Source organism: Salvelinus sp. IW2-2015, linkage group LG18 (assembly GCF_002910315.2).
Source record: "Salvelinus sp. IW2-2015 linkage group LG18, ASM291031v2, whole genome shotgun sequence".
NCBI lineage: Eukaryota > Metazoa > Chordata > Actinopteri > Salmoniformes > Salmonidae > Salvelinus > Salvelinus sp. IW2-2015.
The window spans coordinates 27,531,150-27,544,205 of record NC_036858.1 but is presented as its reverse complement, the minus strand read 5'-3'; the positions used below and the strand labels follow the sequence as shown (position 1 = coordinate 27,544,205).

Sequence of the window (13,056 nt, the reverse complement as noted above, 5' to 3'; positions counted from 1 at the left end):
GTATGTGTATGAGAAGTTGCAATGCCTTTTTCAAATTTTACATCCACTGAAGTTGATTTCTGGCACCTGATGTGTACCATATGTCAAGACATTTTAAACCTGCATATTAACTTGCTGTAAAAAAAAAAACGATGTACAGAGCTTATATAGGCATGGTTTGTAAATGAAGGTCAAGTTGTCTGGCTTTTAAATCTGGTAACTGCTTTTTTTTTTTCAACTATCAAGACACGGTAGCAACGGTCTCTGTTAACACTGTTTGGGGAAAATACAATCTATGTATGATSAGTTTAATTTTATTGATAAAGTGTGTGATGGGTGTTTCCCTCCCCCCTCCCCTTATTTTGATACTGTCAAACAGACCCCTGAAACTCTTGACAATATTTACATGCTCTTTGCAATGTTAGGACTATTTCATTATTTTAAAACAAACGTGTAGGCTCTCAATACTTGCAATGTGATCACAGTGAATTGCTTGTAAGAAATAGAAGCTAGTGAACAGGATGGAATGTTTCAACTCAGACAACCGACCACTTCAAATCTTTATTTCCATCTAAACTAATGGAAAGTATTTGGTATATCTATAGTTTTTCAATTCTGGATAATTTAATTGATTTATTAAAGCTGTGAAGTGTGTCATCTAGTTGTTGACTTTCTCAAAGTACTCCTTTGAACCTTCTGGAGTTGGCTTGATCTGAAAAACAAAAACTTGCATAGTAAGCAAACTGATCATCCAAAAACAATGTACTGATGGGAGACCAAGACAAAGTCCTTGCTACTCATATGTTGGTGCTTGTATTCATTTTAGTTGTCTGAGGCCCTGGCAGGGTAGTTTAGGAGAGTGGCCTCACCGTAGGAGAGTCGGGGGTCCAGCTAGCAGGGCACACTTCACCGTGAGTCTCCACAAACTGGAAGGCCCTCACCAGACGCAGGGTCTCATCCACACAACGGCCCACTGGCAGGTCGTTGACGCTCATGTGCTTCACCACACCATTTGGATCAATGATAAACAGTCCCCTAATGGACAGACAGACAATGGATAACTACTCAATATCGTGGAAGAAATGCAGTGTTAAATACACTATTGGGAATAGGTTTCCATTTAGAATGCACAGTACCTCAGTGCAATGCCAGGACCCTCCAGAAGTATGCCATAGTCTCTGGACACCTGTTTGTTGAGGTCTGCCAGCAGGGGGATGTGGATGTCACCCAAACCTCCAGCCTGAGAACAAGACACATGACAGCTTTAAACAGTCTTGGCATTCTCTCAACCAGCTTCATGAGGTAGTCACCTGGAATGCATTTCAATTAACAGGTGTGCCTTGTTAAAAGTTAATTTGTGGAATTTCTTTCCTTAATGTGTTTGAGCCAATCAGTTGTGTTGTGACAAGGTAGGGGTGGTATACAGAAGACAGCCCTATTTGGTAAAAGACCAAGTCCATATTATGGCAAGAATAGCTCAAATAAGCAAAGAGAAACGACAGTCCATAATTATTTTAAGACATGAAGGTCAATACAGAACATTTCAAGAAAGGGTTAGGGGAGGGTTTGGCCAGGGTAGGCCGTCATTTTAAAATAATTTGTTCTTAACCGACTTGCCTAGTTAAATAAAAAGGTTTTTAAAAATGTGTTTGAATTGCAGCAAAGAAACCACTACGAAAGGATACCAATAATAAGAGATTTGCTTGGGCCAAGAAACACGAGCAATTGACATTAGACTGGTGGAAATCTATCCTTTGGTCTCATGAGTCCAAATMTAAGATTTTTGGTTCCAACCGCTGTGTCTTTGTGAGACGCAGAGTAGGTGAATGGATGATCTCCGCATGTGTGGTTTCCACCGTGAAGCATAGAGGAGGAAGTGTGATGATGTGGGAGTGCTTTGCTGGTGACACTGACTTATTTAAAATTCAAGGCACACTTAACCAGCATGGCTACCACAGCATTCTGCAGCTATACGCCATCCCATCTGTTTTACGCTTAGTGGGACAATCATTTGTTTTTCAACAGTACAATGACCCAACACACCTCCAGGCTAAGTAAGGGCTATTTCACCAAAATGGAATGTGATGGAGTGCTGCATCAGATGACCTGGCCTCCACAATCATCTGACCTCAAACCATTTGAGATGGTTTGGGATGAATTGGACTGCAGAGTGAAGGAAAACCAGCCAACAAGTGCTCAGTATATGTGGGAACTCCTTCAAGACTGTTGGAAAAACATTCCAGGTGACTACCTCATGAAGGTGGTTGAGAGAATGTCACTGTGCAAAGCTGTCTTCAAGGCAAAGGGTGGCTACTTTGAAGAATCTAAAATCTAACACTTTTGGTTACTACATGATTCCATATGTGTTATTTCATAGTTTTGATGTCTACACTATTATTCTACAATGTAGTAAATAGTCAAAATAAAGAAAAAACCTGGAATGAGTAGGTGTGTCCAAACTTTAGACTGGTACTGTATATGGAATGGTACTGTATATGGAATGATTTCTGTATGTCTATGGAATACTACCCTACCCACTGTACCTTGCGAGGGGTGTTAATCCATGCCAGGTGGGTGAAGTGCGAATCCACCGACACGCCCACTACTTCACAGTTGATGTCATGGAACTCGCTGGCCTTGTCACTGAATGAGATGATCTCTGTCGGACAAACAAACGTGCTGTAATGAGAAAGAAAAAAATGCTTCTGAATAAAATGGCACATCCACAATCTCCTGCTTAAGTATCTGTAGMGCAAAGAGCATAGGCCGTTAAATAATTCTAAAGACTAATAAAGTCAAGGATGGTGTACCGTACACGACATGCAGCTAAACACAGCAATCCATTCTCGTCTTTCCAAGGGAATAGTGCTACTCACAAATCGAGAGGGTAGAAGAAAAGGACCAGGTATTTGCCCTTAAAGTCATCTAGGCTCATCTCCTTGAACTCGCCATTGTGGACAGCTGTAGRTTTAAAATGTGGTGCGTGCTGAGTGACAGCTGGAGCCCATCCAGCTGTACCTATTGGGAGAAAGATATTAAATGAATAAAGTGGATTCTATATTTAGGGGAATTAATAAAATTTTATAACATTTACTTTATTGCATGACTTTAATATAATTGTATACAATTGTTGAGCAGTTAATGAATGTGTTTTGAGAATGCAATTTAATAGGCATAATTGTTGCATCCCCCCTCACTTTGATCAACTTCATATCACATTCCCTGTCCATGGTCTATACATACTGGTGGAGAAACAGGTTTTCTGCAGTACAGGACAGATCAAAATTCTTGAGGCCTTGCTCACTGAATTTCCATGTGGCGAGGCTGATACTTTCAGTCCTCCAGTTGCAACCTTTGCCTAGATGGGGAGGGGGTAACGTTAGAAAGGGAGATAGAGAAATTGCACTTCGTGACAACAACCGTTATTACTGGCGCTGATGATCKTTAGACAGTTAGTATAATCAGTGATTGTATATTTAGAGTTTTTACTAAAATTTGGCATTAGCGGTAAGTTATTATTTGGGCAGAGGGATTTGTCCTGAATAAAATTAGTGACGTTCCCGTCAAGCTCAGTTGACACTTTTTGCAACTCTTTGTCCAATTCGCATTGCCATTTATATAGCTACAACGAAATGTTAAATTGCTATTATACCGTTTGTATTTCAATGCAGCCCACTACTACTGGTAACGTTTTAACATAAAAATATTTATGAATGAACTTACAGAGGTCTTTAACAGTCTCCCAATGGTGGCTGCCATTTTGTATATTGACAAGAGCAGAGGCCGAATCGCATTACTGGATACCAAGGCCTCAATTTGAATACTTCTAGCGTCCGCACGCCTCTCCTTCTCAAAACCCATTGGATGAGAAATCCAGAGGTCCCTCCCCTCTGACCTTCTCCTCCAATATGTTTTGAGAARGAGGAGAGAGGACACTCACTGCAGCAAATCACATGGCCTTGACAAAGAGAACGGTAGTCTCAAGCGAACTGCGCATGTGCTTGTCGTAAATTTAAAGGCACTCCTTCGATATAAAGTTGTTTTGGATGAAAACAACATGCTTAATTACTTAAGACATTGGCTTGGATCTAGGTTGTGCCTTTAGATTTACCAACTAAGTAAGATTTTTTTACCTCTCTCATTAACTTCTCAAACCCCGACCTGGTCTGTTTCGCAGGCGTTCCTGGAAGTCTCGCGATGTTGCGCCTCTGGGTATAGAAACTCTGTGGACTTGCGTCCTCTTCTTATATGGTTTGTTTTTCGATATCAAGTTGTACAATAGCTTATCTAAGGTGCAGCAACGGGATTTGGGAATGACAACAGGTGAAAAAAGATAAGATGCACGACTTATTCTTCTTCTGTGGGTTTTATGGCAGACTACAACCCAAAAATATATATTACCGCCGCCAACTGGACGAGTTGAAAAAAACAAGGTAAAAATACAACCCATATGCGACAGGGAAAACTAATTTAATCCACCCAAAATAAAACAATTTAAAAAACACATAGTGAGAGTAAACCCACTGGCGGGAAGTAGGAGAAGATGGAACAAGATTGAKATTCTGCACATTTTCTTATTGATGAAACATTTAATCTCAATCAAGTTTTTGTTCACAAAACTAGAAATCTGTTATGAACAGAGTGGACAAGTTTTGTCGACTTTGCCCTTAGCCAAATTATTTCAAAATCGTGTTGTTTAGAAGGTGCGCATGCGCACTTCACAGAGTCGGTGTTCTCTAACGAAAATATGCAGATGATGCTAGAACATGCAAATAGGATCTRGCTAGCTCGTGCTTGGCTCTGCCCACCTCCTTGCTTGTTCTGCCCACTATGACTAATTTGTTCCTTTTGTTAACGACAGGCTGTGGTCTTACCAGGATGTGTACTCAGAGCATGTGCAGACCAACTGACATTTTCAACCTCTCCCTGACCGAGTCTGTAATACCTACGTGTTTCAAGCAGACCACCATAGTATGTGTGCCCAAGAAAGTGAAGGTAACCTGGCTGAATGACTACCACCCCGTAGCACTCACGTCGGTAGCCATGAAGTGCTTTGAAAGGCTGGGCAGGGCTCACATCCACACCATCATCCCGGAAAGCCTAAACCCACTCCAATTCGCATACCGCCCCAACAGATCCACAGACGACACAATCTCAATCGCACTCCACACTACCCTTTCCCACTTGGACAAAAGGAACACCTACGTGAGAATGCTGTTCATTGACTACAGATCAGCGTTCAACACCATAGTGCCCACAAAGCTTAACATTAAGCTAAGGACCCTGGAACTAAATACCTCCATCTGCAACTGGATCCTGGACTTCCTGASAGGCCGCCCCCAGGTGGTAAGGGTAGGKAACAACACATCTGCCACGCTGATCCTCAACACGGGGCCCCTCAGGGGTGCATGCTTAGTTACCTCCTGTACTCCCTGTTCACCCACGACTGCGTGGCCAAGCATGACTCCAACACCATCATTAAGATTGCTGACGACACAACAGTGGTAGGCCTGATCACTGACAACGTGAGACAGCCTATATGGACGAGGTCAGAGACCTGGCTGTGTGGTGCCCGGACAACCTCTCCCTCAACGTGAACAAGATAAAGGAGCTGATCGTGAACTACAGGGAAAGGAGGGCTGTTATTTTTTTATTTCTTTTTTACTTTAGTATATTTAGTAAATATTTTTTWAACTCTATTTCTTGAACTGCATTGTTGGTTAAGGGCTCGTAAGTAAGCATTTCATAGTAAGGTCTACTACAGTAAGGTCTACTGTATACATCAATGATGTCGCTCTCGCTGCTGGTGATTCTCTGATCCACCTCTACGCAGACGACACCATTCTGTATATTTTTGGCCCTTCTTTGGACACTGTGTTAACTAACCTCCAGACGAGCTTCAATGCCATACAACTCTCCTTCCGTGGCCTCCAACTGCTCTTAAAATGCAAGTAAAACTAAGTGCATGCTCTTCAACCGATCACTGCCCGCACCTGCCCGCCCGTCCAGTATCACTACTCTGGACGGTTCTGACTTAGAATATGTGGACAACTACAAATACCTAGGTGTCTGGCTAGACTGTAAACTCTCCTTCCAGACTCACATTAAGCATCTCCAATCCAAAATGAAATCTAGAATCGGCTTCCTATTTCGCAACAAAGCATCCTTCACTCATGCTGTGAACATACCCTTGTAAAACTGACCATCCTACCGATCCTCGACTTCGGTGATGTCATCTATAATATAGCCTCCAACACTCTACTCAACAAATTGGATGCAGTTTATCAAAATGCCATCCGTTTTGTCACCAAAGCCCCATATATTACCCACCACTGCGACCTGTACGCTCTCGTTGGCTGGCCATCGCTTTATACTCGTCGCCAAACCCACTGGCTCCAGGTCATCTACAAGTCTCTGCTAGGTAAAGCCCCGCCTTATCTCAGCTCACTGGTCACCATAGCAGCACCCACCCGTAGCACACGCTCCAGCAGGTATATCTCACTTGTCACCCCCAAAGCCAATTGCTCCTTTGGCTGCCTTTCCTTCCAGTTCTCTGCTGCCCATGACTGGAACAAACTGCAAAAATCAATGAAGCTGGAGACCCATATCTCCCTCACTGGCTTTAAGCACCAACTGTCAGAGCAGCTCACAGATCACTGCACCTGTACATAGCCCATCTGTGAACAGCCCATCCAACTACCTCATCCCCATACTGTATTTATGTATTTATCTTGCTCCTTTGCACCTCAGTATCTCTACTTGCACATTAATCTTCTGCACATCTACCATTCCAGTGTCTATTTGCTATATTGTAATTACTTTGCCACCATGGCCTGTTTATTGTCTTACCTCCCTTATCTTACCTCATTTGCACTCACTGTAAATAGATTTGTATTTTTTCTACTGTATTATTGACTGTATGTTTGTTTATTCCATGTGTAACTCTGTGTTGTTGTATGTGTCGAACTGCTGTGCTTTATCTTGGCCAGGTCGCAGTTGTAAATGAGAACTTGTTCTCAACTGGCCTACCTGGTTAAATAAAGGTGAAATAAAAAGTAAAAATAAAAACACCTGATTTGATTTGATCTTGGTTTAGTTATGTGGACATATTATACTTTCATCTCGAGTTGTTTTACCTTGGACAATGTTTGACCTTGCAGAGAGGGTTAGGCATAGCAGAGTAATATCCGACCAATTACCTGCTCGCTTTAGAAACGCCCACTCCTTTGCACACTCCCATATAATGGGGCGCAGTTACTCGCTTCTAAAATTTCTCCAGACCTCAAAATTACCTTTGACAACGAAGTGATTTTGGAGGTATGGCAACGGGAGACTAGGGAGGACGTGACCGACCTGACACTCTTGTACAGTAGGTGGCAGTGTATGCACCTCTTGGTTGGATGCGATCCGCCAACACAATTAAAAGAAGAAGTGTCTACAGCAGTGCGATGTTTTAGGGCGTCATACAAATGGTTTGCGCAGGTAGGCTGCCTAATAATAACTTATCTAGCTAGGTAAAATACCTTTGGAATGCCTTGGAAAACTTTTTATGATATATATATATATGGAATACATCTGACAGAGAAAGTTTGTTCGCCAGTAACATAACGTAGCAGGCGTAATATAAACTGGTTCGCTATCTGCAGATTTTTAAATTTTGGTCATTGTGCTTGCCATCTGCGCACTGCTCAGCTCAAGCTGACTCTTGTGAACATGGCAAACGTTCCCTGCCATGTGATCAACTCAGGAAGTAAATTGTACATAGAACTTGACCTAGACACGTACAATTCAAACGGAGTTATTTCTTTACATAATGCAACAAAATATGTACCCTATACACCAATAATTCAGTGTGACTTTGTGGGTAGTCGTTGCTTTTTCAAATGGATATTAACTTGTTTTATTGGAAAAACGAGGGCAAGGTGAATATCCCATCCATCAACGTATTAGATGAGCAATGAATAACATACTGTATGTAACGTTAGTAAGCCACAGAACGCATATTTGGAATGATTGTTGATCTGAAGTGTTTCAATGCATGGAAATTATTTTTCAGACATTCCTCAGTCGACTACGCCTCTGGTTTAATATTCTTGACCCAAGTTCCTTGCTCTGCTCTGATGTGAGTATCCAGGAAATGTGACTTATGAATGATTACATTTTTTTGTAAACTCCACATGTGACTCGATTGTGGAGAGAACCGTTAGCAAAGTTGGATTTGAACTACTCTCCGTTCKATTACACATCAGCGTCATTGGACGAAGGCGWTTTTTTAACAGCCTGGACGCTTTGGTCTCAACATTAACACCTACTTTCTCTTGCTGTACAGATTTGGATGCATAAAGACCTTAAATTTCATATTAGCGATAAGTCATTTTTTTTWAACAAAAGGTTAAATTGATACACACTTTTTATAGGGTTGGGGTTCACACATGGCCATATTTCGATGTTACAGGGCTTGTTCAAATCAAATTTTATTTGTCACATACACATGGTTAGCAGATGTTAATGCGAGTGTAGCGAAATGCTTGTGCTTCTAGTTCCAGACAATGCAGTAATAACCAACGAGTAATCTAACCTAACAATTTCACAACAACTACCTTATACACACAAGTGTAAAGGGATGAAGAATATGTACATAAAAATATATGAATGTGTGATGGTACCGAACGGCATAGGCAAGATGCAGTAGATGGTATAGAGTACAGTATATACATATGAGTAATGTAGGGTATGTAACCATTATATGAAGTGGCATTGTTTAAAGTGGCTAGTGATACATTTTTTACATACATTTTTCCATTATTAAAGTGGCTGGAGTTGAGTCAGTATGTTTGTTGGCAGCAGCCACTCAATGTTAGTGGTGGCTGTTTAACAGTCTGATGGCCTTGAAATGGAAGCTGTTTTTCTGTCTCTCGGTCCCTGCTTTGATGCACCTGTACTGACCTGTACTGACCCTTCTGTATGATAGCGGGGTGAACAGGCAGTGGTTCAGGTGGTTGTTGTCCTTGATGATCTTTATGGCCTTCCTGTGACATCGGGTGGTGTAGGTGTCCTGGAGGGCAGGGTGGTTTGCCCCCGGTGATGCGTTGTGCAGACCTCACTCCCTCTGGAGAGCCTTACGGTTGTGGGCGGAGCAGTTGCCGTACCAGGCGGTGATACAGCCCGACAGGATGCTCTCGATTGTGCATCTGTAAAAGTTTGTGTGCTTTTGGTGACAAGCCAAATTTCTTCAGCCTCCTGAGGTTGAAAAGGCGCTGCTGCGCCTCACCACGCTGTCTGTGTGGGTGGACCAATTCAGTTTGTCCGTGATGTGTACGCCGAGGAACTTAAACTTACTACCCTCTCCACTACTGTCCCGTCGATGTGGATAAGGGACTGCTCCCTCTACTGTTTCCTGAAGTCCACGATCATCTCCTTTGTTTTGTTGACGTTGAGTGTTGAGGTTATTTTCCTGACACCACACTCCGAGGGGCTCACTTCCTCCCTGTAGGCCGTCTCGTGTTGTTGGTAATCAGGCCTCACGCTGGAGTGTCGTCTGCAAAACTTGATGATTGAGTTGGAGGCGTGCATGGCCCCGCAGTTGTTGGGTGAACCGGGAAGTACAGGGAGGGCTCAGAACGCCCCTTGTGGGGCCCAGGTTGAGGATCAGCGGGGTGGGAGAGTTGTTACCTACCCTCACCACCTGGGTGCGCCGTCAGGAAGTCCAGTACCCAGTTGCACAGGGCGTGGCGGGCGAGACCCAGGTCTCGAGCTTGATGACAGTTTGGAGGACTTGGTGTTAATGCTGAGCTGTAATCGATGAACGCATTCTTCTACATGGGTATTTCCTCTTGTCCAGATGATTAGTGGTGCAGTGTGGTTGCGATTGCGTCGTCTGTGGACCTATTGGGGCGGTAAGCAAATTGGAGTGGGTCTAGAGCGTCAGGTAGGGTGGAGGTGATATGGTCCTTGACTAGTCTCTCAAAGCACTTCATGATGACGGAAGTGAGTGCTACGGGGTGGTAGTCGTTTAGCGGTAGTCGTTTAGCTCAGTTACCTTAACTTTCTTGGGAACAGGAACAATGGTGGCCCTCTTGAAGCATGTAGGAACAGCAGACTGGGATAAGGATTGATTGAATATGTCCGTAAACACACCAGCCAGCTGGTCTGCGCATGCTCTGAGGACGCGGTTGGGGATGCCGTCTGGGCCTGCAGCCTTGCGAGGGTAACACGTTTAAATGTTTTACTCACSTCGGCTGCAGTGAAGGAGAGTCCGCAGGTGTTGGTAGCGGGCCGTGTCAGTGGCACTGTATTGTTCTCAAAGCGAGCAAAGAAGTTGTTTAGTCTGTCTGGGAGCAAGACATCCTGGTCCGTGACGGGGCTGGTTTTCTTTTTGTAATCTGTGATTGACTGTAAACCCTGCCACATACCTCTTGTGTCTGAGCCGTTGAATTGCGACTCTACTTTGTCTCTATACTGATGTTTAGCTTGTTTGATTGCCTTGTGGAGGGAATAGCTACACTGTTTGTATTCGGTCATGTTTCCGGTCACCTTGCCCTGGTTAAAAGCAGTGGTTCGCGCTTTCAGTTTCGCGCGAATGCTGCCATCAATCCAGTTTCTGGTTTGGGAATGTTTTAATAGTTGCTGTGGGTACGACATCGCCCACGCACTTGCTATATGTTTACAGAATACAGGGAAGACCTGTGCTAATTAGCTATCTGTAGTGCTGAGCAATTAGTGCTTTGAGGTCGTTTCGATTATAAAAAAATAATGGTTTTCGGTTTAGATTTTTTTTTTTTTACATTAAGTGCATGATGTAGGTTGAATGCTATAACAACACAGAATACAACAATTAATAAAAGACCCATGATGGTAGTGACTGTCCATTACTGCTTATCACTTAACCATCATTTATTCACCTTACTTTACTTGAATACAATATTTTAGTTGTGTATTTTACATTTAGTTTGATTCTTCAAAGTAAATAAGGCATACTTTTATGACCGCTGAATACCAACTATCAATCACTTAGATCATGTCTTTTCAGATACCTCGCAAAGCAACGGCTGCTATCTGTGTCACGTCACGATCAGGCATTCTTCCATTTCATTCTTCTCTCTTCAGTAGCAGGCATAAAAATAAACACAAAAAGAAAAGGAGAGCTCTGATGCAATATTTTTATAACCAATGTTTCGACAGCCAAGCTGTCTTTTTCTTCTTTGATGAGGTTTAACAGCGGTTGGCATCCAATATGTTGCATTACCGCCACCAACTAGACTAGAGTACAACTCCCTTATACTTTGCTTGAAAAAATAAACAAACAAATACCCTACCATCTAACACACACTCATAAAAAAAATAAAAACACTACTCCACTATTTAAATCTATTTAGTGCTATCTCAGGCCAACAACCTGAAAGGATGGGACATCACCACTTAACACACCCTGTAACTCCTCTGATGTCAAGTCTCACACACCCAAATACCTCTCTGCAGCTGCCACCATAACCTCAATTTTCTGCGACTTGCATTCCATCCTTGCAGTACAGTTGATAACCATTGCTATAAATGATAAAAATCCAATCTTACTGAAAAATATATCACTTTTTGGCCTATCCCTCTGTACTGGTACAGATGTACTACTCACACCACTCCTCTCAGGATCCCTCCCCATTGACATATCTTCCTCTACTTTCTTCACTGCCTCAGCATATGACAACTTCTYCACTACTCTAACCCTGGAAACTGTATAGGAGATGTTGTACCCATTATGACTATTAAAACCTACTCAAACCAGAAAATCGAGGTCGACCGATTAATCAGAATGGCCGATTTTAATTAGGGCCGATTTCAGGTTTTCATAACAATCGGTAATCTGCATTTTGGCCGATTACATTGCACTCCACGAGGAGACTGCGTGGCAGGCTGACAACCTGTTACGCGAGTGCAGCAAGGAGCCACGGTAAGTTGCTAGCTAGCATTAAACTTATCTTATAAAAAACAATCACTCTTAACATGATCACTAGTTAACTACACATGGTTGATATTAATAGGTTATCTAGCTTGTAAATAATACGGTACCTGTTAATTTATCATTGAATCACAGCATACTGCCAAACAGGTGATCATTTAACAAGCGCATTCACGAAAGAAGCACTGTCGTTGCACCAGTGTACCTAACCATAAACATCAATGCCTTTCTTAAAATCAATACACAAGTATATCTTTTTAAACATGCATATGTAGTCAAAATAAGTTCATGTTAGGAGGCAATATTAACTAGGGAAATTGTCACTTCTCTTGCGTTCTGTGCAAGCAGAGTCAGGGTATATGCAGCAGTTTGGGCTGTGAAGACCATTTCTTCCTAACAAAGACCGTAATTAATTTGACATAATTATGACATAACATTGAAGGTTGTGCAATGTAACAACAATATTTAGACTTTTGGATGACACCCGTTCGATAAAATACGGAACGGTTCTGTATTTCACTGAAAGAATAAACGTTTTTTCTAAATGATAGTTTCCGGAGTTGACCATATTAATGACCTAAGGCTCCTATTTCTGTGTGTTTATTATACACTGCTCAAAAAAATAAAGGGAACACTTAAACAACACAATGTAACTCCAAGTCAATCACACTTCTGTGAAATCAAACTGTCCACTTAGCCATTTTCTTCAGCCTCCTGAGGTTGAAAAGGCGCTGCTGCGCCTTCACCACGCTGTCTGTGTGGGTGGACCAATTCAGTTTGTCCGTGATGTGTACGCCGAGGAACTTAAAACTTACTACCCTCTCCACTACTGTCCCGTCCAGCAGGCCAGATTTGTGGCCTGCTGGAGGTCATTTTGCAGGGCTCTGGAGTGCACCTCCTTGCACAAAGGCGGAGGTAGCGGTCCTGCTGCTGGGTTGTTGCCCTCCTACGGCCTCCTCCACGTCTCCTGATGTACTGGCCTGTCTCCTGGTAGCGCCTCCATGCTCTGGACACTACGCTGACAGACACAGCAAACCTTTTTACCACAGCTCGCATTGATGTGCCATCCTGGATGAACTGCACTACCTGAGCCACTTGTGTGGGTTGTGACTCCGTCCATGCTT

General features: G+C 42.8%; 2 protein-coding genes across 3 annotated transcripts in view; one reads left to right on the top strand and one right to left on the bottom strand.

The window, feature by feature from the left end:
* Positions 1-503: 503 nt before the first annotated feature.
* On the bottom strand, positions 504-3,808 carry prdx3 (peroxiredoxin 3). The gene is made up of 7 exons (XM_024006783.2): positions 3,703-3,808; positions 3,223-3,337; positions 2,856-2,997; positions 2,523-2,658; positions 1,116-1,219; positions 849-1,014; positions 504-691 (listed from the first exon to the last, which is right to left on the bottom strand). Exons 1-7 carry the CDS (start codon positions 3,736-3,738, stop codon positions 638-640), a joined length of 753 nt encoding a protein of 250 aa, XP_023862551.1. The 5' UTR covers positions 3,739-3,808; the 3' UTR covers positions 504-637.
* Positions 3,809-7,693: 3,885 nt separating this feature from the next.
* The window catches only part of sfxn4 (sideroflexin 4), a 19,234-nt gene continuing 13,871 nt past the window's right edge, over positions 7,694-13,056 (top strand). For both annotated transcript variants that reach the window (XM_024006781.2, XM_024006780.2), the window contains exons 1-2: positions 7,694-7,901; positions 8,036-8,101. In XM_024006781.2, coding sequence (XP_023862549.1) covers positions 7,863-7,901; positions 8,036-8,101 — 105 coding nt within the window. In that variant the 5' untranslated portion in view covers positions 7,694-7,862. The remainder of the gene's footprint in view (positions 7,902-8,035; positions 8,102-13,056) is intronic.